At 33.3% G+C, this 27,570-nt stretch overlaps 1 protein-coding gene across 6 annotated transcripts in view; it reads right to left on the bottom strand.

The window, feature by feature from the left end:
• Window positions 1–27,570, bottom strand: part of LOC105833264 (activating signal cointegrator 1 complex subunit 3) — a 122,977-nt gene that overhangs the window by 26,701 nt on the left and 68,706 nt on the right. For 5 of the 6 annotated variants that reach the window (XM_036288342.1, XM_036288343.1, XM_036288341.1 and 2 more), the window contains exons 10-12: window positions 3,648–4,139; window positions 2,221–2,411; window positions 1,996–2,158 (exon numbers count right to left, since the gene is read on the bottom strand). The exons of the other annotated variant lie outside the window; for it this stretch is intronic. In XM_036288342.1, coding sequence (XP_036144235.1) covers window positions 1,996–2,158; window positions 2,221–2,411; window positions 3,648–4,139 — 846 coding nt within the window. The remainder of the gene's footprint in view (window positions 1–1,995; window positions 2,159–2,220; window positions 2,412–3,647; window positions 4,140–27,570) is intronic. 6 annotated transcript variants of the gene reach the window in all.

Genomic DNA, 27,570 nt, shown 5'->3' on the forward strand with positions numbered 1-27,570 from the left:
ATTTATCATAAATATTATAAAAATATTTATGAAATATTTATAAATATATTTACAAAATATTACTTATACAAATTTTTATCTTTTATTTACCATAAATATTATATAAAATATTTAATCTATATTTTAATATGTTGAATAAAGATTTTTTTCTTCGTATATATAAAATATGTGTAAAATATTTTTTTAATATTTTGAAAAAATAAATATTAATAAATATTTATCATAAATATTATGTGCTGCCTGGGATGATTCTAAAATATTGATAGTATTAATTATATAAAATATTATATTAATTTTAATAATGTTGTTTATTAACCAATCTTTAAATAATGATTAATAGTTATAGGTAGCAAGGTGTCGTCCACTAGACCTCAATAATTTGTCATTTGAGGTTAAATCGTCAATTATTACAAAGAATTATAGTTAACGTCAGTAATTAGTCACTAATAAAATCTTATTAATACGTCGTAAAATGATCAATTAACTGACGTTATTAATTAGTCAAGAATATGACGTCGGAAATACGTTGTAGGATGGATAAATGACTGACGTAATTAATAGGTCAAAAAGTGACGTTACTATTACGTCTTAATTTGGTAACATGACGTCTGCGACCTTGAATGACGAATTATTGACGTCGTATTAACGTCACCTTGCTACCTGGGTAGACCCGATTGGACAAGGACTCGATTGGACGCAGTCCCGATTGTACATCGTCCCGATCGGACACAGTTCCGATTGGACACGGACTCGATTGGACGCAGTCCCGATTGTACATCGTCCCGATCGGACACAGTTCCGATTGGACACGGACCCGATTGTACACGGACCCGATTGCGCACCGACCCGATTACACACGGACCCAATTGCGCATCGACTCGTTTGCACACGGACCCGATTGCGCACCGACCCGATTACACATCGACCCGTTTACACACGGACCTTTCTTATACATATTTTATAGTCGCAAAGCCATGTGGTGCAGAAAATGCTTTGACACACACACACACACACACACACACACACACACACACACACACACACACACACACACACACACACACACACACACACACACACGGGGTGCAAGGGGGGCTTCGCACCCCTCCCGCAACCACCCCGTCAAAGTGGCTAACCCATGCACTATCTACAATGCGGAATCGTATCGTGTGCAATCGGGTCTGTGTGCAAACGGGTCGGTGCGCAATCGGGTCCGTGTGCAATTGGGTCGGTGCGCAATCGGGTCCGTGTGCAAACGGGTCGGTGCGCAATCAGGTCGGTGTGCAATTGAGTCCGTGTGCAATCGGGTCCGTGTCCAATCGGGTCTGTGTCCAATGAAGTCCGTGTCCAATCGCTTATGTGCGCAATCGGGACAGTCCCACGCGGGAGCGTTATTTCTCGCGAGCGAGAAGTTTAAAAGAGAGTGCGAAAGCGAGCTAGGTAGTGCGGAAATGACACGGAAAGTGCAACACTTTTTACGGTTGAAGTGGTTTTAAATGCTTAATAAAATTTTTATATTAATTATTGAATAGATTTTTCAGTTTTACAAACTGCGTGCTAATATATTTATCGGACTTAAAATACAATCATAAATTACGGAAGTAATAATGTTTCAAATTAATTTAATTGTTAAATTTAATATGTTATAAGCATAATAGAAAATTAAAAAATTATGAAAAATGTGTTTTTAAGGGGTGCTAACAACATTATTATTACATTTAATGATGAAATTAATTTTCAATATTTCAATCTTTTAACATCATTTATATAATCAATTGAAAGATGTGCTAAGAGAAATAGTACAACATTGGTTACTCAATTCAAGTATTGTATGATCTTATTTTAAACATTCAAACAATTCAAACGATAAAATTTTTAATAAAGATAACAAGTGATACATTAATCTGTAATAAAAAAAGTAGTGTATTTTTTATATATTTACATTTTATTCTGCCTATTGCTTGTATCTTTCTTAAAAATCAAATTTATTCATACCTGTAATATTCTGATTGTTTGATCGAGCACCGATTTCAAATCGGTGATATAATCAGTACAAGGTAGCGATAGCCTTGAGAAATGCGCTTGCAGCAAGAGAAATGTTTTTGTATGTGGAGAATCGTACTGATTCACGGAGTAACGACACAGTTTCGCCAATTCCCTGTTCAAACATTCGTGCTTATAAAAAAATAAAGTGAGACGTGAACATAACAAACCACTTACTCATTTAACAATTCCTCATTATGTCTCACAGGTAATTCATTGTATTCGTGCGAGTTGCAAAGTATACGTAGGCACTGATCTAAGGTCAAATTTTTCTCGAGCGATTGTGTGAACATCAACATCGTATTGTGCGATAGGTAATAGAATGATGCTATCTTACCCATTGGCAATGAAATTAAAGTTTGCTCATCCTAAATAGAATCAAAGTATTATATCTAAATACTATTACGTTACATAGAAAAAATATTTTGTATTTATGTTAAAATCGATTGTATTAAAAAATTTTTGTGTTGGATCTTTAACATATCTGAGTGTTAATTAAACATAACATGATAATGTTATTTGAATATTTTGTATTAAATTAATTTTCAATACTTCTTAGTGTTAAAATAATTTAATTTATAAATAAACGAGCAAATAAAAATTCTAAAATAAATTAATAAAATGTAAGCCATTATAAATTTTATTTTAAATTACTAATATTAATTAAATTATATATTAATATAATTAATATAATTAAGGGGATGGTGGACTGCCTTTCAAATTTGATCGGGGTCAATAATGTAAAGTCATTCGTGCACTTCATTAATGAGATTTCGTATATATTTCTTTCATAGATTTGGAAATTTTTTTCCAGAATTAAAGTTCACATATTAATATCCATCTGTGAATTGGACTTTATATCGAGAACAAAAAAAAATTTTATTGCTCTACTTATTTACTTTTTACGCGTATATAACCTAAATTTTCGTTTCGCAATTTCGTCTCAATTAAGCACTAAAATCTAATTTTCGAAACTCGACACTATTTGTTCTCGTCGTCTACTAGTCTGTGAATACGAATTTCGTAAGTACAAACTATAGATCTTTTATATTAAGTAAACATTGTTATGATGTGACAGCAAATTAACAATTTTTCCCGTTTATGGTAGAAACTTCACTCCACAGACTGGTAGCAATGCGTATTCTTTTATTCTGGAGAAAGATTTCTAAATCTATAAAAGAAATAAAAAAATATTGCGAAACAAAAATTACTATCTTTTCTTCGGTAAAACAGACAACTCCAGCATCCCCTTAAGTTTATTTTAAATTACACACAAGTATAATTATATATAATGTAACATTATAAATTACATATAATTATAATGATATAATTATCAATTTAATATAATTTTATTTTAAAATATACTAATGTTATTGAAAAAAGTAAATACACTTACAATTTGTTTCCAAACTATGTTAAAGTATCGTATTTTTGTGTTTAAATAAAATATTGTTTTTAAATAAAATATTTAGAATACTTTTATATTGATATTTATCTTGCATTAAATTAATACAAAGTTTTAATTAAACCACTTGAGACATGTAAATTGTATGAAATTCAATGCAAAAATGTTTACTGTACTCCATTTGAATTTATTGTCATACCTCATCGTCATCAATGCAATGTGAATCGATTAACGTCTTTATTGTGGTCTCTACCAATCTCGAAAGATATTCGTTGATACGGTGAGGCTCCAAGACATCCAAGTCGTAATACCTGGGATTTTTCATCAATCTTCGAAAATAATATGTCCACGTTAAGTAATCTAGAAATTCTTGTTTGTTCTTGATAGTACCGGCAACGATCTCAGCATTAATGTGATCCGGCAATACTGCCATCAAGCTTGATTCCACGGGGAATGGTTCATATAAAAACTTCTTATAGAAATTCTTCTTCAAGTCATGTACGAGAACAACTGCTACACCGGAATTATCAAATTGTGGTCTACCAGCGCGACCCATCATTTGGAGGACATCCGTTATCGGCATGTCTACGTAACGCTTCAATTTACCGTCGTAATATTCAGTGCCTTTTATCACCACCAGATGAGCAGGAAAATTAACGCCCCAAGCCAAAGTGGCCGTAGTAATTAATACCTAAATTAACAATTAATACAATCGCATATTGTCATAAAAAGAATAATCACTTTCTCATACACCACAGAACATTGAAACAACGTCGCTAAAAGTTAACAATGTTGAACGTTAAAATGGGAATATTTTTTAACGTTGAAATTATATTAATTTTTATTCATTAATTGTTGACATTGCTGCAACATTGAAATAATATTGAACAAATTATTATCGAATAAACTTTCGAAAATCCGATATCTCTAATTTTTTTGAAACTGTGTATACTTACATATTTTAACGCGCTGATTACAAAAATGAAAGTTGGCGCCAATTTAATTTTCATTGTAAAAACTGTAAGAAACCCATAAAAATTATAGTTTTTAATATTTATTTTAAGAAATATTTAAAATTTTTTAAATATTCCAAATAAAATTTGTAGATTTTATTAAAATACGTATTTTATGTTCTATGCATTTTCGTCGTACATAGTTTTCGAAAAAAATTAGTGATAAAGTTAAAAAAATGTAACAGGTAGTAAATAATACCCGAAAGTAAGAGGAAGAAAGGGTAAAAATCTCTTTGCATAGAAATTTACAAACCCATGTGGCACCGTACAAGCGTGAATCTAGCTTCGCTCCGATACAGGGGAAGCACGGACTGTACTGAAACCTGTTACACTTATTAACTTCATTAATGATTTTCCCAAAAACTATCATTCGTAGAGAAATAATAGATAAAACATAAAATGTGCATTTTGATATAATCTATAACTTTTATTTGAAATATTTTTTTAAATTTACAGTATTTCTTAAAATAAACATAAAAAACAAATTTTTATGGGGTTTTTACAACTTTCACTATAAGAATCAAATTTGCGCCAATTTTTACTATCATTTTTGTGAGCATATCAAAATACGTAAGTATACACTGTTTCAAAATAATCGGAAGTATCATCTTTCGGAAGTGCACCTTTATTATCTTTCAAAAATAAAAAATAAAAAATATATTTATCAAATAAGAAATAAACTTTTCAAAATTACAAAAAATTAAAAAATATTAATAAAAATCGTATAATAAAATCATATCGAGAATATATTAATTTATATATAGTTTTTCAAGTAGCAAGCTAACATTTTAGATTATTAACATTATATTATCTATCTAAAATGTAATATGTTAATAAAAAATAATATTAATTTAATTTAGCAATAAATCGATTCTAATAAAATAAGAAATTCTTCAACCGATAAATGTTTAACCCTCAATCCCTACCGTATTTTTCGGCACCCTCTAACCCTATCTATGGGTCGTTTTCGTCTTTGCCCTTATACCATATAAATAATGGTTTAAAAAATCTGAAAAAAATCATGTATATTCTTTGTTGCGCATTCTGCTTCTATTTTAGGATAGACTTCATAAGAGAAATAAAGTTATACTCTTCTCAAAGTTGACAGAAGATTTATTCGTGGGCAGAATTACAAGGACTTTGATTATATCGCAGTTAGACCGAACTGGCCTCTAATGTACTTAAAGCAGTGGTTCGTGCAGGAGTAATCGCAGTGGATCCTAACGATTCCGTCGCTCGTCTACATTCCTGCTCGCGTTCGTTATCCCGAAAATTTCCGAAATCTGTCGAAACTCCCCACCGACACTCTCATCGGTCTCGCACACATAATTTGAACGAGACGACCACCTTCTTTCTCGCTACTAGTACGTGAATATTATAAACTCTTTAATCACTTCTTTTTAAGAAACTACCATTGTATTACCCCCCCTCCAAATTTAATATGTATTTTTTAATAAACAGTGAGAAAAATCGGTAAAAAAGTTAATTTTTAAAAAAATATATAGCAATGGTAAAAATTTTGAAAAAAATTTTGTTAATCAGTTTCTGGAAGGAAAAAGTTCCTTTTTACGAAAAAAATGTCTGATCAACGTAGAATGAAAGCAGATATCCAATTTTAGCATATAAAAATTGGAATTTTTCAAGGATAATGAATAGCGTTGTAAAATAGAGAAACATCAATAAATCAACAATTTTTTCAGCTTAAAGTTTTAACAAATTATTATTTAATACATGGTAAAAATACAAAATTTTGTTATAAAAATAGAAAAAGAACAGTTTAAAAGCAGTCGCGACAGCAATTTAAATGATGATCATCGCAAACGGGTTTGTTGCATCGAGCATAACATTGATTGGTCTTTTTATCATTTTTATATAAACAATAAAAACATCTTTTTCTTTTTTTTTAATTTATTAGTTAATGTTCAATCTTCCCAATATTTGCCGAATGCTAAATTTTATTGGTCTGCTTAAAGTATTCTGGATTTCTAACCTCCATTGTAGATGTTCAACTTAAAATATATACATAATTACGTTCTAAATACATAATTATGTTCTAAAATGCATGTACGTGTCCGAAAATAATTAACAAAAAATATTTTTTTTCGAAAGTCATTTTTACTTACGTAATCCTTACCTATGGGTCAAAAATGATTCGACCTATTCGACCTGGCTGACGTTTAGAGTAGAACAAACGGACCGGGCTGGCCTTGTGCACTGAAGACCCTTCCCTCTCATCAAAGTTGTACTAAAAAAAAATTTTTTTTTAGTACAACTTTGATGGCGCTAACACCGCGGTTGTACACAAAATTAAAAATAGTAGTTTAAGCAGGACGAAAACGACTTATAGGTAAGGATTGAGAGTTAAACATCGATAAAGTTGAGATAGACCTAAACAGTCTGCAGCAGGATCTTGGTGCTGATTATTTTTTTATTAATTTAATATTCTCAACTTATATAAACTGTGCGCCGACAAATTCGTCAGTCTTGAAACACTGTTACAAACAAGCTAAATGTCGATATTCACAGGCATCTTAAGATCCTTCTTTATCTGAAAAAACTGTAAATAATTTATTGCGAAAAATAATACCTCAGCCAGGGTTAGCTCGTAACTATGTTTTCAAACTAACGAATTTGTCGGCGCGGTTTGTATGAGCTGAGAATATTAAATTAAGAGAAAAATTATAATTAGCACCAAGAACTTGTTGTAGACTGTTTAGGCTATCTCAATTTTATCAATGTTTAATAAAATACATAAAAATAAGAAAAAAAATTCTTTTTTGTGATTTAAAACATATTTCATTATTTAAAAAAAGTAATAAAATAAAAATGTATAAAACATGTTTCTAAATTAATGCTAAAGCGAAAAAATCTAAAAGACCTCGTACTAACCTTATGAAAAATGACTATCGGTGAAATTGGCTAAAATTATAGTATGTTATTCTCCTTGATGTCCTGAACAAAAGTCTTAATGACCATAACGCTCTAAAATCTGTAGTTTTGAGCTACAAAGACTTCGCGCGGACGAAAAAGCTAGTTATACATATAATATCATTAAAATCAAAGCTCGGAATTAATAGTGTGGCCAACAGAATATGTTTATTTGAAGATATCAAATATAACGTAGTTTTAAAAAAATATAGAATAAAGTGAATGGTTTACTCTTTTGCAATGTAATGAAATAGATAAAAAGCACGACATCTTGTCTGAAACAATGCAGACTATGTCACCTAGCTAGCCTGCCGATGACATGGTCACAGGCTGCAATATCGGTGATATGTTTATATGGATGCCTAAGGATCATCTGTACGTCTTAGTCTATTTAGTAACTCATGCATTCTGTGCAAACCAGATATGGATAAAGCACAGGAATATATCGATAAGGCTTTTAGTTAAATCAAAAAGCTAAAAAGTAAGTATTTAAATACTTTGTTGTTTCCGAAATAATTTGTTATAATTAATACAATTCTCTCCATACATTCATAAAGATCACATTAAAAAATTTGTTATTTGTAGCTAAATTATAAGTGTACGTTTATAATTATGTTTATTATTCTTTTACAGTTATTATAATATATAGATAATAAATATATTTTGTCTGTGTTTTACTTAAAGCTCTTGGAACATACATTCATGTGCCAGCTTGTAATGGGAAAAAAAAGCATGGGTCTTATTGTGAATGCGATCTATAGCCTTTAAGCAGTGTTGGGTAAGATACTTTTAAAATGTATCTCGAGACAGATACAGGTACTTATAAAAAAATGTATCTAGATACAGATACAGATACACAAATCAAAATGTATATAGATACAGATACTCAGATACTTTAAAAGTATCTCAGATACGTATCAGATACTCTTAAATTATTCAAATAAAAAAATCTGAAAAATTTAAATGTTTGTACGCAACACGAAAAGCGCATTATAAAATAAATAATTACATTTTTGCGCATAAATACCTGTCGCTGAACTCTTACTGTCTTTTCCGAATTTTTTATTTGTTTGTTGAGTTGTTGAGTAAACTTGCGTTTCTCGTCTTTTAAATTATATTTTATTGTAATAATAATAATAATATTAATAATGTATGTAATATGCACAAAATCTAATGATTCTCTAGACTAGATAGCAAAGTTATTTCATACATAAGTACTATTTGCGCAAATCTAAATCGACAGTAATAGCAAATCAAAAATGACCTTAAAAAAACATTTTTTTCCCAATAAAGACAAAAAATACGTAAAAATGTATTTGAAAATGTATCTGAAAAGCAGTTCAGATACTGTGTTTTGTATCTAGATACAGATACAAATACTCTAATTCAAATGTATCTCAGATACAGGTTCAGATACACAAAATGTATCTCTATACATGTATCTAGATACATGTATAGAGATACTACCCAACACTGCCTTTAAGTAACATAGGCTGTCACATGCAAAGTTAACAAACTTGAAAAATTTCCATAAGAGCCACATATTTATTTCTCATTACAAGCCGGCACATAATTATATTATATGTTCCAAGAGCATTAATTAAAATATAATAAAATAGGACAAAATAGATTTATTATCAATAACTGTAAAAAAAATCAATATAATTATAAATGTACACTGGAACCCCGCGTTAGCGTACTCCGCGTTAGCGGAAACTATCCCCTCCATATGCACTCGGCCCACATGAGTAGCGTGTGTGGGGATAGCAATGAGCAATGCAGTCGCGTATTTCACGGAGTGGGAGTGAAACCAAGCAATAGGAGATAACCCCGCGTTAGCGGACCAAAGCCCCGAACAGTCCGCTAACGCGGGGTTCCAGTGTACCATTACAATTTAATTACAATCTTAACTGTAAAATAGCAATAAATATAATGCTATATTAAATTGATGTCTTTCTAGGACGCTTAGTTCCCGAGATATTGACGATTGAAGTAATTTGAACGCGCCAGATCAATTTTGTACGCGCGCGCTTGGCCGCGTGGCAGTGGATAATGCGCGCGTGCGCGCGGCCCCGCCAGCCGCCGCTCTCGTGTGACCCTGCTTTTATTATCACGTTTACAGTGGTCAATGTTCATGAATCGCTTCGAACTTTTAGGAAAGGTTACTTTAACTATTTAATAAGATGCTGTCAAAACTTTAGCCCTTAATATTTATAATTGTAGCAACAGTAATTTAAAAAAAAAATTATCTCGGCTTCTAAGCAAGCTAGGACAATGTTTTTTTAATTTAAAGAAAAGTCGCATCTTTCAAATGCATTTTACTCCATTTTTATAGTTAATATTTTAAAAGTTATTTAATTGTTAATTAGGCTTATTTTTTACATGTTTATTTGAGGCACTTAATTGCATTGTACGCATTTCGCAACACCGATATATGATACTGCAACTTTTTAAGGGGGAAAAAAAAAACTGGTTCGGGTTCGTGCATGGTCTCAAAAATGTAGAAATTAAATTTTAGTGAAGCGCATTTGGGATATACAACAGACATTATTCGAAAAATTGTTAATATTTTTTTATGAAATTTGGTACACTTTTTTCGTTATAAAAGCTATATTTTCCTACAATTTCAAATGCTTAAGTTAATTTTTAAGAAGAAAGTTATAAACAATTTAAGAAATGGCCAATTTTTATCATTTTTTTCTACTTTACAACTAATCTAATTACAATCAATCGATCTTAATGAACCAAATTTATTATTGTAGGTCTACTTAATATCTAATATCTACAACTTTTATTTGGAACTTTTTTCGATTCCGTGATGCACGTAATGTGAGAGAATAGATCGCATTAGTATTTTAAAGTATTTTATTTCAACGTTTTATAGACTTTCGTCTAACTATTAGTAGCTAATACAGAGACTGACTCTAATCATGGAGAGGTATCCTTATATTAAAGTCGAAATACGTAAGCATCGTCCAATCATAGGAAGTGTTCCCAAAGCGGAAATATTGGTTGATCTATTGGTTGATTTCTTAAAAAGGAAAGAACTTGAGAATTGATATCTATGCCATAAAGAATAGTTTAAGTGGGATGCAGGGATGTTTACAGGAGGAAACAGACAAATATTAAGTTTAAGAAGACCGTACATAGAAAAAGTTATCAATAAGTAAGGATCTAAGGTGATGTATTAGGATGGTTTTATGACATAGTTTATAGTCTATACAGGGTGATTAGTTAAAAATATTTTTAAAAGAAAATTTTTATCGTGTTTCGACACGTAACACTAGCATGACCTAAGCATGTCCCAAGCATGCCACTTCATTGAACTGTGTAGAAATGTAGGGGCATACTTGGAACATGCGACGCGAACAAGAGAGTGCGTCGTGCACGGTTGGATGCAACATCCGACGTAGAAATGGTGTCTGATGTTGCATCCTTCAACGCTGCATGCTTAAGAAAGATAGTTATGATGAGAGAAAAGACGTAATACCGATTTTCTCTCTCTCTCTCTCTCTCTCTCTCTCTCTCTCTCTCTCTCTCTCTCCGCCGGTGTCCAATATCCGTTTCACTCGCACTCGGCAGCGAGAGACGGCATTAGTATCGAGTAAAACAGATATTGGACACCGGCGAATCGGTATTACATCTTCTTTCTCATCATAACCCATTTTTCTTGAGCGTACGGCGTTCGTGGAGGATACAACATCGGACGTCATTCCTGCAAGAATATTATGAAATTGCCACAAATTTCTATTTAAATCCATCTGAGAAAATTAAAGAGATAGCATAAAGATTATTTTATTCTAGATTTAAGAATCTTCTATCGTACCTTAATCCTTTAACGCCGGGATGGACACTTTTTTTCCATTATCTTCAACGTAATATATCAAGATCAAAAACTAATTTAAAAAATTCTGCTAAGATCATTCCTCATGTTTTTAAGGTTGCTCTTTCAAATTCCGTAGCGAAAATTAATCAAAAATTTAATCCAAAAAAGATATGAGCAAATTTTTTCGGGAAAAAAAAAACAGAATTTTTTGGTTCTAATTTTGTAAATCTGTTATTTCTGAACGGACAGGTCTTCAGAGAAGTTCTAAGAAATAAAAATATCGCGTCAAAAATGTCTAAACTTTAAGATAGTAATTTTAGTTAATTGAAAATTTAAGATGGCGGCTCTAAAATGGCTACCAAAAGGTGAAAATTTTCTTCATAGCGTTATAAAGCGGTAAGAATGTTTTCAAATATTTACTAAACTAATCTTTTGCATATCTAAGCGTCAGATTATGCATTTTTAGACCATGTGTGACTAATAAAAAAATAAAAATTTAATATGGCTCACCTGATTCTGACGCGTAACTTTAATTCATAGAAATTCAAAGTTTCTCCAAAACTAATGTGTAAAAACAGACTACTGGTGACTGTGTAAAGCTTTCAGCACACGATGCGATTTTTCATGCTAGATCACATACGAGACATATATGATTTGTCCTTATTAGTTCGAATGATTAAATCACCAATCGTAAGATGCCTCGTATGCGTGCTAACACGAAAAATCGTGTGCCAAAGGCTTAACATTAACACACACACAAACACACACACACACACGCGCGCGCGTATGCCACTCGCTTTACAAACATTCACATGCATATCAAATACAATTATAAAATAAGCGTACTAATTCCAGAATGATAAATTAAATAAACATTGAACTCGAGTCACTCGACCAATTCTTTATTTTTTAAATGTTTATGAGCGAAGTAATAGCGGTACAGCAAAGTTATGGTCCCACCAAACACAGTAATGTAACATATATATATATATATATCCCATATACATAATATCAAGTATCATAAGATAACGCGTTATGTAGCATGTAACATACATATACGTTACATGTACTACAGAATGTCAATAAAATTATATCTCTGATCTATTTAAAATATGTAACAGAATACTTTAAATATTGATATTTATGATATGTAAATGTGCTAATATAACAATGTACTATATGTTTCAAATATATATAAGAAGTACAGACTTCGAATTACATGCAATACTGTCAGATTTGGAGATTCGGTACCGAGCTGCGGCTGTGAAAGGGAAGAAGAGCTAAAGGCAAAAACGATATTGCAGACTCAGTCAGTATGCTTCTTGCCTTTTATTCTGCTTCCCCTCCACACCTGCGACTCGGTGTTGAATCCTCAAATCTGTCGATACTGATTACATGTAGATTTTAAATACGTAATAAGTAATGTTTATTTATTATTAATTTATGTTTAACTTATAGATTTTTTAGTATCAGCAGTATTTTTGAAGCACATAACCATAGCAATATAATTAAACTTATACTGAAAGCTTTATACGTACATATATGTTACTCGCTACATAACGCGTTACCTCGTGATACTTTTAATATTATGTACATAGAATGTATATGTAATATTACCGTGTTTGCTGGAAATATTATTTAAAGAAGCAACAAATTTTATATATAAAAAATTTTTCATGATTTTACAAGATAACGTTTTTAATAACTTATAAATCATATACATGACAAATAAAAATTACAATTTTGTTTCTTTGTAGCTCTCAAAACTATGTAACATTTACATCGCATCCACATAACGATGTTACATAACATTGTTCTTTCTATGCGCTCCTTCAGTTATGTATCAATTATGTGTTGGTTTGCTGGGAGTGATATAAAAACTAATTTTGCTTAATTGTTTTTATTGTTTCAAAACATATGTATTACTTTTTAATTTGACATTTTTTAGTAATATTTATACCAGAGTAAAGAATAAACTACAAACATTGAAACCGTTTTCTGATACTTTTTTATTATAATTATGAAATTTTATAAAATTCTAATTTAAAACTGAACCAAAATGGTACGTTTTTATTCATTCTAATCTAAGTGATAATAAATTTAAGCCTGATAAAAATATAATATAAATTGTGTAATTTAATTCAATTTAAGTATTATATAATTTTTTTATTACAAAAATATATATACCATCTAAATAAGATGCTTAATACTACAAAATATCCAAACAAAATTACATTTTTAAAAGAAGGTAAGAAAGGCGCCAAGTGTGTGTGTGTGTATGTGTGTGTGTGTGTGTGTGTGTGTGTGTGTGTGTGCGCGCGCGCGCGCCTCTCAGAAAAAAACTATTATATATAGGTAAACTGTCTTATTGTTTTATTGTCTTCTCTACAAAAAAATGATATAAAGTAAATGCGCCAATATAAAAACGGATATTTATTCAATATTTATTTAATATAACTTTAATATTAAAGTGTTATATTCAGTAATATGGTAACGAGATTATAGTGAAGCAAAAACTTGGCGTGCCCAACTCGCATTTTTTTTATATTTCCAAGACTGTTATTGATATCAATAAATATACACAAGAAGGACTTCCGTTTCCGGTGTCATAGAGAGTGACAGGTGTGTGTGTGGCGTGTGAAAGAGCGAGTGAGTAAGGTGGTTAAGAAGCAGAGATTAATTGCGAGAGGGGTGGCAGTGAGAGAAGGTACGTTAGGTGGAGTAGGGGAAGAAGAGTAGGAGAGGAGAAAATAGTAATTAGTTAAGTAGAGACGAAAGAGAATTGAGTGGGCAGGTTAGAGAACATAGAGAAGGTAGGGGCTAGAGAGAGGCAAACGAAGAGAAGTAGCGGGTAGGAGGGAGACACGAGCGACGCGAGTGGACGGGCGGAGAGTTAGAGAGGCAGGCGAGTGAGTTCGTAGGAGCGGTATAGAAAGAAGTAAGTAAGTTAGGAGTACAATAAGGAAGGTATGGCGGAAAACGAAAATAGAGAGGAGGAGGGATTAGGAGGAGAGGAACAGATGGGGGAAGAGGGAGATAAGGGGGGAGGATTAAAAAACAAGGGGGATGTAGCGAAAAAGAAGGGGAGGCCGACAAATTTAGAAAGGCTGACTAGGGAAAGAACAAGAAGCATGAATAGCATAGAAGAAATGTTGATAAGGGGAAAAAGGAAGGAACGAGAGCAGGATGAGGAGGGGATGGAGATAATGGAAGAGGAGGAGATACTTAAAAGAAGCAGGATAGGAAAGGGGTCTCCGGAAACGAATGAGTGTAGAGGGGGCAATTTGGGTAAAATATTAGAGGAATTAGGAAAGCTGGGAAAGAAAATGGATGAAGGAAAGGAGGAGTTGAAGAAACAGATAGCAGATCTAAAAAATAGGTGGGAGGAGGAAAGGAGAGAAATGAGGGATAGGATAGAGTTGATGGAAAAAAGAATAGAAGACTTAGAAGAGAAATTGGAGAAGGAGGGGGATAAAAGGAGGGAAACTTTAAAAGAAGAGGGGAGAAAGGAAGGAAAGGAGGGGGCAGGGGGGATAACGAGAAGAATGAGAGAGGTCGAAGTAAGGTTAGACAAAAGGGAGAGGGAATCAAGGAGAAATAATATAATAGTCAAAGGAATTAAGATAGGAGAGGGAAAGGTGGAAGAGACAATAAAGGAGCTTTGGGGGGAAATGGGTATAGAAGAGAGCCTAAGAGAGGTAAGGAGAGTAGGGGGGGTAGACAGAGAGGGGAGAGGGATGATGTTAGTAAAGTTAGGAAGCTTGGAGAGCAAGAGGAGAGTGATGGAGGCAAAGAAGAGACTAAAAGGTAGAAGGGAGAGGATAGATGACGATTTAACGAGAGAGGAGAGAAGAGCGAGATGGAAAATAGAAAGGGAAGCAGATAAAGAGAGGGAAAAAGGGAAGAGAGTTAATGTAGGATATATGAGGATGTGGGTAGATGGGAAAGTAAAGATATGGGATGAGATAGGAGAAATGTGGTTTGGAGATAAGGTAAACGAGTAAGGAGAGGCAGTATGAGGGGAGGAAAAGGGGAAGGAGGAGAGGGGAAGGAGAGAAGGGGAGGGGAGATGGAACGAGGAGGGGGGGAATACAAAGTAGGATTTTGGAACGTAGCAGGGTTGGGGAATAAGGACAAAGACTTCTGGGAAGGCTTGAAGGATTGGGATGTAATAGTAATGAGTGAGACGTGGGTGGATAAGGGGGGATGGGTGAAAGTGAAGGAAAAGTTACCGAAGGGTTATGCGTGGGAGGCACAGTGGGCGGGTAGAGATAAATTAAAAGGGAGGGCAAAAGGGGGGATGGTGATAGGAATAAGAAAAGAGATAAAGATAGATAGAAGTGAGCAGGGGGGGGAGATAGAGGGGGTGTTGGTAAAGAAAATATGTCTAGGAGATGATTGGTGGAGGGTGATAGGAGTTTATGTAAATAAAGACCTAGAAGCTAAAATGGAGTCGTTGAAAGGGTGGATGGAAGGGAGAGAGGAGGGAGTGAGGATGATTATAGGAGGAGATTTCAATGTAAGAACGGGTAGAGAGGGGGGAAGATATATGGAAGGTGAGGGGAAGAGAGAATCGAGAGATGTTACGGTAAATAGTGAAGGGAGGAAGTTCTGTAGGTTCATAGGAGAGATGGGATACGCGATTATAAATGGGGATGTGAAGGGGGATGAGAGAGGGGAATGGACGCATGTGGGATGGAAGGGAGGATCGGTAATTGATTACGTGATCGGGGACGAGGAAATGAGAGAAAGGCTGATTAAAATGGAGGTGGAGGATAAAATAGATTCGGATCATCAGCCAGTGTCGGTGTGGTTAAAAGGAAGGAAGGAAAAGAGGAGGAACAGAGAAGAAAAAGATAGAGGGAGAGAGAAAGTAGTGTGGTCGGAGGAAGGGAGGAAAAGATTTGCGGAGAAGTATGGGGTTATAAATTCGGGGGACATAGAGGTGGAGGAAGAATGGGGAAGGATGAAAAGGAAGATAGAAGAGGCTATGGAGAACATGGTAAAGAAAAGGGTTGGGGGGGGGAGGAAGGGATGGTGGGATGAGGAGTGTAGAGAGGGGAAGAGGAGAGTGAGAAGGGAACTAAGGAGGTGGAAAAGAAAGGGAGGGGATGGGGAGGAGTTCAGGAGGGAAAAAGGGAAATACAAGAGACTATGTGAGGAAAAGAAGGATAAGGAGAGAGAAGAGTGGGAGAAGGAGGTAGCGAGGGCGAGGTCGGAGGGGCAGGTATGGAAGATAGTAAATAAGGAGCGGAAAAAGAGAGGGAGGGTGGATGAGTCAATAGAAATAGAAGAATGGGACGGCTACTTTAGAAAGTTGTTGGGAGGGGTGGAAGAGAGGGTAAGGATGGAATGGGTAGGAGAGAGGGTGGAGGATGAGGAGGAGGAAATAGGTAGGGAAGAGATAAGGAGAGTAGTGAAAGGTTTGAAGGTGGGGAAGGCATCGGGAGAAGATGGGATACCGAATGAGGTGTGGAAATATGGAGGGGAGGAGTTGGAGATTAGTTTGTGGAAATTATGTAATAGGGTATGGAAAGGAGAGGGTTGGCCAGAAGGGTGGAAGGAAGGAATAGTAGTACCTATAGTGAAAAAGGGGGAAGGAGTAAAAGTAGAGGAGTACAGAGGAGTAACGTTATTGCAAACGGCGTATAAGGTGTACACGGCAGTATTGGCAGAAAGGTTAAGGATAGAGTTAGAAGAGAAAAGTATTTTACCGCCGAGTCAAGCGGGGTTCAGAAGGGGATGGGGTACAGTGGATAATGTGTACGTCCTGAACTATTTGATGAATAGGCAATTAGAGAAGAGGGGGGGGAAATTAATCTTATTATTTGTAGACATGAAGGCGGCTTTTGATTCGGTAGACAGAGAAGTTTTGGTGACGGCAATGAGAAAGAGAGGAGTAAGAGAGGGGCTAGTCAAGAGATGTGGAGAGGTGCTAAAAGAGACAGGAAGTAGGGTGAAGGTAGGAAAAACGGAAGGGAGAAAGTTTTGGACAGAAAGGGGTGTAAGACAGGGGTGCCCGTTAAGTCCGTGCCTGTTTACCTTGCTTTTGGCGGATATAGATGAAAAATTTGAGAAAGGAGGATGGGGGGGAATTGAATTGGGGGGGAAAGAAAATATATTCGCTGGCATATGCAGATGATGTGGTGCTAATAGCGAAGGATGAAGAGGGAATGAAAGGGATGATGGGTAAATTGGAGAGTTATCTGGATGGGAAGAAGTTGGAAGTAAATACGGAGAAAACAAAGATTATGAGATGTAAAAGAGGTGGGGGGAGAAGGAAAAAGATAAACTGGAGATGGAAAGGAAAGAAGTTAGAGGAGGTAAATAGGTTTAAATACCTGGGGTACACGTTGCTGGCAAATGGAAAACAGGATGGGCATGTAGAAGAAAGAGTAAAAAAAGGTTCGGCTATTTTAGGACAGATCTGGGGAATAGGGAAAAGGAGGTTTGGAAGAGACTGGGGGAGAAGGCTATGGTTATTTGATAGGTTGGTGTGGTCGGTGGTAAGTTACGGTGTAGAGATTTGGGGATGGAAGAGGAGAATAGGGGTAGAAAGATTGCAGGAGAGATACTTGAGATGGATGTTAGGAGTAGAGAGAAGTGTACCAGGATATATGATAAGAGAAGAATTGCAAAGGGATAGATTGGAGGGAAGAGCGGGAATGAGAGCATGGGGTTACGAAAAGAAGTTAGAAGAGGGAGGAGGGGGAGAGCTGGCAAGGAGATGTTGGATGGAGATAAAGAAGAAAGCGAGGGAGGGCAAGGCGAAGTCGGGGTGGGAAGTAGAAAGGATAAATTTCTATAAAGAGAGGGGATGGGAGATGGAGGAGGTGGAGAGGCTAAGGGAGAGAGGGAAGCTAAGAGGAGAGGAGTTGGTAAGGAGAGAGAGGGAAAAACAAAGAAAGGAAAGATGGGAGGGAATCAAGGATTCAAAATACAATGGGTGGTATTGGAGAGTAAAAGGGGAGGGGATTCCGGAATATTTAAAAAGGAATTGGGAGGAGAAAAGATGGCAAAGGATGGCAAGGTATAGGTTAGGGGGAGTAATGAGGGGGGGGAGATATTGGGAGGAGGAGGAGAGGAGGACATGTAGGTTATGCGGATGGGGGGAGGAGACGTGGGAGCATGTTTGGGAAGAGTGTATAGACTGGGGGGTACAAAAAAGCTGGCAGGAGATGGTGGAGGAATTATTAGGGGAGGAGGGGGAGGGAGAGTGGTGGATGGAGAGGTTAGATAGACTAAGAGAGGACAGGAGGATAGAAGAGGAGGGAGGGGAGAGGGGAGGGGGAGAAAAGAGGGTAGAGCGCGTGTGGATGAATGAATGTAAAGGAAATAGAATGGAAGAAATGTACAGCGGAAGCGGAGGTCCAAGTGTGAATGACTGTGGAGGTATGAATGCTCTTTCTCTCTCTCAAGCGAGTGTGAATGTGAATGCGAGTAGAGCGGCGGATAATAGTTTAAGAGAGGCGAAGAATTATTGTGAGCGGAGCGGAGGTCCGCTTGTACCCCGCAAGGGATAGCAATAAATATTATTATTATAAATATACACAAGAAGGCGATTAATGTGACATGGGTATTGTTTTACTATCTATCAGTAGTTTTACTATCTGTCAGTTTTACTTTATCTATCAATTTTTGTTTCACTATCTGTTATTATTCGTAACATTTCCATTTTTTATATAATTTTTTAATAGATTTTATAGAATTTTTCTAAGTCTTTTTTTCAAATATACTTGGCTAATTTTATTGATCTCTTTGAATGCATTTATGTACTTGACATATCTTTTTTATCTTTGTAAAGTTATTATTTTTTCATTATTTTATTTGTACAAATAATTTCCATATTTTTATTATGTAACATTAATGGATCATTGCGTTTTAACGATCCAAGCACGCCAAATTTTTGTTTCACTATAATAAAATGCTACATTATCTATTGCGATTGTTATAATATCCTTTATCACTTCATATAATTATATTTCTATTTCATTTATAGGCGTTAGGGGAATATGTGTAATTTGAAATAAAACAATTAACATTAAAAACATTTGCAACATTTATGTGTAACATTATGCTTTGTTTGATTAAAAATTTAAACAATTTAACAGAATAATCAAGCACACGTTAGACGTCACTTGATACTAATATGAAAATGACGCGTAACATTATTAATAAAGATACCAAACTTTTATTAATATTTATTAATACGTGATTTCCATTTCATATATGCATAATGTGACATATGATGATGAATATAAAACATGAATGTGAAATATGTGACATAAACAGAATAAACACTGTGTGAAAACAACGTGACTACTCTAATATTGCGCAATTGTTACATAAAAAACAATACATATAAAAATGCAGATAATATAAAAACAAAATTACCTTTTTAAAAAAAGGTAAAAAAGGCGCCATGTGTGCGCGCTTCTAAGAAAAAAACTATTATATTAGATAAACTGTCTTATTGTCTTATTGTCTTCTCTACAAAAAGAATGATATGAAGTAAATACGCCAACTATAAGAACGGATATTTATTCAAAATAGAATGTACAAAATAGAATGTTTGATGTACACACATAATAATAATTACAAACTTAAAAATGAAGATAATTGTAAACCAAAAGACGAAATTTTAAATAGTAACTATAAAAGAAAAACCGTTGGAAAAGTGGAAAATAGATCAATACGTAATATAAGATAGTATAATTACTTTATAAATGCTAGATACATAAAAGTCAATTGTATTGAAAATTTTTTCTAATTAGAAAAATTGTTTTTAATAAAAAAATTGTTTTTAATTAAAAAATTACGATATCGAAAAAAATAAAAAATGTCTGAACATTTTAAGGATGGTTTTAACCTTTAAACCGTTTTTGAGCAACATCTAAAATTTTCTAAATTCAAGTATTGTTCCCCTCTATATTTGTGCCAAATTTCACTAAAATTGAAATTTTGATGCAATAAATATTGAACATAAGAAAAAATGAATTTTTGAAAAAAAAATTTTTTTTAATGAATATCATAGTTAAATAGAAGTATTTAAGCTGTAAAACTTTTGTATAAAACGTCTTTTGATATTTTGTTTAGTTTACGAGACGTATCGAGAAAAAGCAAAAAGCCATCAGTTTTTGAAAGGTGGTTTAAACACTTTAAACCGTTTATAAGCACCAACTAAAAATTTCTAAATTCTAAATAAATATATTTACCCCTTCAACATTTATGTCAATTTTCAGAAAAATCAGAATTTTCGGGTTCACGAGATTTCCTTGTCAGTTAAAGTTACGTTAAAATTAATTTAACTCAAGTTAAAGTAAAAGTTAATTTTGAAAAGCTTTATTTATATTAAATTAAAAAGCTATGTAATTTATTTACGTCTGATTACCAACATCATTACAGTATCGATCATCAAATATATTTAATTATATTTGTAAATTAACCCATTAAGGGGATGCTGGACTGCCTCTCAAATTTGATCGGGGTCAATAATGTAGAGTCATTCGTGCACATCATTAATGAGATTTCTTCATTAATGAGTATATATTTCTTTTGTAGATTTGGAAATTTTTTTCCAGAATTAAAATACACATATTAATATCTATCTGTGAATTGAAATTTATATCGAGAACAAAAATTTTTTTTTATTGCTTTACTTATCTGCGTTTTACACGTATATAACCTAAATTTTCGTTTCGCAATTTCGTCTGAATTAAGCACTAAAATCTAATTTTCGAAACTCGACACTATTTGTTCTCGTCGTCTACTAGTCTGTGAATATGAATTTCGTAAGTACAAACTGTAGATCTTTTATATTAAGTAAACATTGTTATGATGTGACAGCAAATTAATAATTTTTTTCCGTTTTTGGTAGAAACTCCACTCCACAGACTGGTAGTAATGCGTATTCTGGATCTCTTTTATCCTGGAAAAAGATTTCTAAATCTATAAAAGAAATAAAAAGATATTGTGAAACAAAAATTACTATCTCTTCTTCGGTAAAACAGACAACTCCAGCATCCCCTTAACGCAAAGACACGCAATTTTTCGTTCATTTTTGAACTTTATTCTTAATAGAAAAAATGGGAAATATTTTAACCAAAACTATATATCATTGTTATTTTTGGGTGTGCTCTTTCGATTTCCGGGGGTTAAAATTGCATTTTTATGCCTCAAAAAACCAATATGGCAAATTTTAAGTGGAAAAGTACTAAAAAATTGGAAAAAAATTTGATAATTTTTTTTGAGTAAAAAAAATATTAGAATCCATTTTTAACTGCGTCCGAAGGTGGATAAAATAATTGAGGATTAACAAGAAAAATTTTTTTGCAACCCTAATTTACTGCAACTTTTTCAAAATGGCGAAAATTGCAAGAAATTTAATGAAATATAGATTTTTTCTCAATAATTCTATGAAAATCAAACATTGTCAAGCTTCATAGTATAAATTTTAGATTCATTTTAGAATTCAAATTTTAGAATTCAACATCATTGTTCATGTTTTATCAGAATTTACAATCTTAATAATGGCGGATCCAATATGGTGGTCAGAGAACTAAAAAAATAATTAATTTTTTCGTGATTATTAGCAACAGAAGTTTTGAAATTATAAGTTTTGTATGTTTTTTTTACGTTTTGGATATCGCAAAATAGCGGATCCAAGATAGCGTATGGAAAATAAAAAATGTTAGAATTTTTAAATAAAAAAGTATCGTACTCTATAAAAAAATTTCTTGAAGAAAATTTCTTGTCAATTTTTTATTGGATGCATTGTTTTTGAGAAAATAAAATTATAAAGTTTTGAAATTATAATTATTTTGAAATTGAATTATTTTGGAATTGCAATTATAATTAATGTTGCTCAGGAACATGTGTAATTAGAACTCAAAAATATTATAATACATATAATTTATATTATTGTAAGTCCTGTTTCAGCAATAATTATTTAAAAAAAGAAAAATGCAAAAAAATATTCTATTATCTAAGTAGTATTATTTTTAAGTAGTAGTATTCTAGTTATTGTCAAAAGCAATAATATTAATGAATACATATATATGAATTTCTTAGCATTAATATTTATAGTCGATTAATTGCATTTTTCAAAAGTTATAATAGAACAGTAAATTGAATAATTTTTCAAATAATCAATCATACATGATAATTTTATTCTTTATTAAAAAAATTGTTTAATTTACTGTTCTATTAAAAATCTCAAAAAGATTATCTTTAGTATAATCTTTAATATAATGCACACAAATCCAAATATTTAAATCTCACAAAACTATTAAAAAATGTCACAAATGTCTTTTTGCACGAAGTTGCACGTATATTGGAACACTTTGTTGTGAGTGTGATGCACTCACACAAAGAATGTTGCAAGCGATAAAGGTGTCAAGTGACACCTCGCGCGTGAACATACCGGGCGTCGCACCGGGCAATGCACCCGGTTGCTTAAGAAACAACACCCAAAATCTCTTGATTTTGGGGTGGAATCTGCATAGCCAGCAATTGCTGGCTAAGCAAGTGTATTGACCAAAGGCCAGTGACCGCGGAAGTACCTTCCCCGGTTATACGCCAAAAATCGGTGTATATAAACACCGATGTAAAGACAACGAGTGAGCTTACTTGCGTGCCATAGCGACGAACGTATGTCGCTCGATATCAAATATTTGTCACGGGTTATTCGATAACGAATCAGTGTAACTTCTTTGTAACCTTGTAAACCAAGAATATATACATTTTGTTATTCTAAAATCGGCTACAATCTCTCACGGAACCTGACCCGAGGAGTGACGACAGCGATCCCAACTACCCTGCAACATTACTGGAACATTTTGGTGTAATTGATATTGCATATTTCTGAAACGTCTCTACAATATTACATTGCAATTCGTAATATTGTAACGTTGCAGCAATGTTGCTGAAAGCTTCTGTGCTGTAAAGGATAGTGATTATAATTTCAAAACTTTATGATTTTATTTTCTCGAAAACAACGCATCCAATGAAAAATTGACAAGAATACTTTCTTCAAAAAATTTTTTTATAGAATACGATATTTTTTTATTTGAAAATTCTGATATTTTTTATTTTCCATTATTAGCCATTTTGGATCCGCCATTTTGTGATATCCAAAACATAAATAAAAACATACAAAACTTATAATTTCAAAACTTCTGTTGCTAATAATCACGAAAAAATTATTTTTTTAATTCTCTGTATCCGCCATTATTAAGATTATAAATTCTGATAAAAATATAAACAATAATGTTGAATCCATCCAAAATTCATGAAACTTGACAATGTTTGATTTTCATAGAATTATTGAAAAAAAATCTGTATTTCACTAAATTTCTTGCAATTTCCGCCATTTTGAGAAGGTTGCAGGAAATTGGGGTTGAAAAAAAATTTCTCGTTAAACTTTAACTATTTTATCCACCTTTAAACGCGGTTAGAAATGGATTCTAATATTTTTTCTACTCGAAAAAAATTATTAAAAAATAATTTTTTTTGAATTTTTCAGTACTTTTTTACTTAAAGTCCGCCATATTAGTTTTCTGAGGCATGAAAATGCAATTTTGACTCCGAAAATCGAAAGAGCACACCCAAAAATAACAAAATACATGGTTTTGGTCTAAATATTTCCCATTTTTCCTGTTGAAAATAAAGTTCAAAAATAAATGAAAAATTGCGTGTCTTTGGGCTTTAATGGGTTAAGTTATAATACTAATTATATGAAATAACAAAAAATATTGTTTTCATGCAGAAATGTACTTTTATTTTATAACTTTTTTCTTTCACCCAGATAAAATTTTTAATTAAAAGAAAAGTTAATAAGTTAAAATTTATAAAATAATGTTTCAAAAATAATTAGTTAAAGTTAAAAATTAAATCAAAAGTTATTAACTCAAAACTGTATGTAAAACTGAGGCATTTAAGATCAGTCCGGAAACAACTGTCAAATAGAGAACCAAATTCAATTAAAGTTAGACCGTCACATTGTATATGTGTAAGTGCTTTGACTTTGTTGATTTAGAGCGCTTATATACATATATTTTATTATACAGTTTATTCAATAAATTTTTGCACAATTACACTTAGTGCTGGCTTTTATTAGCGATATTTTCTCTCAACGTTTTTAATAAAGACAAGTTTTACTCGATCATAACTAAATCTTCATGCTGATATTTCTTGTATAAATAAAGAAGAAAATGGTTAAAAATAGGCCGATTTTGGTCCACAAAAGAAAAAGACCTTAAAAAATTATTGTTTGGGTCCTCAGATGACAGAAAACAACAATAATTTATCCAACGAGTAGTGGGAAACATTGCAAGAATGGTCCTAAATATAGTAAAAAATGCTACTGGTCTATTTATGGTTAATAATCACAAAACCATAATTCTAGGCAGAATTGTGAACACATTCTGCACGTAAAGATCGCACACCCAGGATGCACCACGTGGAGATAAAGTCCGCTTGGCATCCGTTGGCAGAGATCAAGACTCCACAGTAGGTCATTTGCGTAGTATTTAGTGAAGTGATTCCAAACTCTATCTGCCGTGTGTGTGTGTGTGTGTGTGTGTGTGTGTGTGTGTGTGTGTGTGCGTGCGTGTGCGTGCGCGTGCGTGTGTGTGTGTGTGTGTGTGTGGGTGGGTGGGTATGTGCGCGCGTACGTGCGTATTGGAAAATGTAAAATAAAATAAGCCAATTCATGCTCCATTTGCACTTTCATCAGAATCTGATGATACTAGTAATTATTTTTCACACTGTGCACTGAATTTTAATAAAATTAATTTTTATTATTTTATAATTAGTTCTTGTAATATTTTATAATAAATACTGTATATTTAAATCTAGGCAAAAAAGAAATTTAAATAATAAAAATCAATATTATTTTCTGAATTTAAATTTTTTTCAATAATATTTATAAACTAATTTTACACATGCATTTTATTTAATTTTTTTAACTGTGATGTACATAATATACATGGAATTTAAATAACATATGCATACTGTTGCGGACTCGCGATCTATCGATCGCGTTCGTCGCCGTTGGTGTTCACCGGAGCTTCGAACCGCCAACATATTCGTCCGAGCATTCGAAGCGTCGGTGATGTTCCTCGAGGCGCGCGCGTGATCGCTGGGTAGAGGACCGGGCCGACTCGGTGAGCGCAGCCGGGTCCGGAATCGTTCAGCCTCGCGCGGCGTGATATCGCGCGATCTGATTGATTCGTCGTCCGTCGAACTGTGCGGCGACGAGCGGGCCCGCTGCGATCGGTTTTCGCGGAGGACAGTCGGCCTTCAACATACACAAAAGTCAGTCGCGTAACCCGGTGGCACTACGGAGATCATTATTGTCGATTGAATTCCGACCGCCAGACTCGCGAGATCGCCTTCGCTGTTCCGCGGCGAATTGTGCAGCGGAAGTGCTGCACTGGAACGCTGCTCTCTGCGGGGCCGTCTCTACTCACTCAGCGCGCGCTATCGCGCTATCACTTCAGCTACTGTTCAGTTCAATAAAGGAAGTGTGTTCAGTTCAACTGCAAGGACGTGTTTTCAATCATTGTTGTTTTTCCGTTCGCTCCGCTAGCGGAGTTCTTCTTTCTCGTTCTCCCCACGGACCTCCGGCGCGCAACGAGCAGTTAAGCGCAGCGATCCTCCGGACAGCGGGACGCGATTGCTCGCGAACAAAATTGTTGCATACATAAACGTTAAATCAGAGTTGAAAACGTTACATTATAAAAAAATTACCATTACTTTTTTCGTTACTTTATGATACTAAAAAGTAAATATTCGATTATAAAATTGTCTAATTTCAATACTGAATTTAATAATATTAATAAAATTCACAATATTAAACTAATTATATCTGTATAGCAAGTTTTCTTTATATTATACTTTGTATTATACTTAATAATTTTAGATTAATATTAATATTAATATTTTTTTATATTAAGATTATCTATCTTTGGTGAATATCTATAATAGCTACTGGTGCGAAAAATCAATTTTTTTCATTACCAATCAACAAAACTACTATAGAAATAGAATGTAGAAATGTTTTTAGAAAAGGGCAATGCTTCAATAACAAGTTATACGTTTCGCTCTCCTCCTACATCCTCGCATTATTTGTTATAAAGCATGCTTTTTTGCGTGCTTTAAAATAAGAAAATCAGTAAACCTTAACAAAAGGGAATCCAGCTCCAATGACACATGTTGTCAAGGTCACCATCCTGAGTGATGTTCAAGAGATTTTAGCCGGCGCTCGTTATTCGTTAATTAACAAATATTAATATAATAATAATAAACAAAAAAAAATTTTATAAATACGATACATGATATCTCTACTTTACATAAAGTCACAAACCCATGTAATGTAGAGAACGTGTGGGCGGAGTGCAAGGGGAGAGCTTCGCCTACATCCCCGAATTAATTGTTATAAAGCACGCATTTTTGCGTGCTTTAAAATAAGAAAATTAATTTATAATCTCTTATCTAAACTTAATTATTATTATCCTAATCTAAATTCTATAAAAAAATATAAGTAAATCTTGACAAAAGGGGACCTAGCGCCAAAAAATACTTAATTAATTCATTATTAAAATAAAGCATGCATTTATACGTGCTTTAAAATAAGATAGTCTATTTATTATTATCCTAATCTTTTATGCAAAATCGCAAACCCATGTGGTGCAAAGAATGCGTGAGCGGAGTGCAAGGGCAGGTCTTCGTCTCCCTCTACATCCCCGCATTAATTTTTATAAAGCACGTATAAATTAACCTTTTAAGTCACAAATTTTTACAGACACTTTCATTAAATATAAACATCATATATGTATATAAATTTTTGGGGTCACTGATTACAAATTTGACATCAGAATTTCAAAATTCAAAATAGCGTAACTAATATGGCAGATCGAAAATTGTATCATTTTATCCGTTTTTTTTAAGTTCTTCAAGATCAATATATATTAGTTTTTAGGAGTTTCCGAGACAAAACCTAGATAACACTTAGGTACTCGTATATACGTAAAGAGGCAGTTGTGAATGGTAAAGTAATGCAGATGTGACAAACCGCGATGTCGTCGCTCTTCACGCAGCACACTATAGGATGTTTATTTTGATACAAACTACTTTACTCTAAATCTGAGTAAATTCTAAAATGTTCCAACTATAATAAACTTATAACTATTTTTTTACAATACATGTGACCCATAGAATTAAAAAATAAGGTTCGTATAGATTGCATGTGATAAGCAAAAATCAACCCTTTTTTAACATCTTCCTTTATGATAATATAAATTAATAAGTTGAAAACTGATGTAAAGTTTGTAGTTATTATTACATATATCCTT

Source organism: Monomorium pharaonis, chromosome 6 (assembly GCF_013373865.1).
Source record: "Monomorium pharaonis isolate MP-MQ-018 chromosome 6, ASM1337386v2, whole genome shotgun sequence".
Lineage (NCBI taxonomy): Eukaryota > Metazoa > Arthropoda > Insecta > Hymenoptera > Formicidae > Monomorium > Monomorium pharaonis.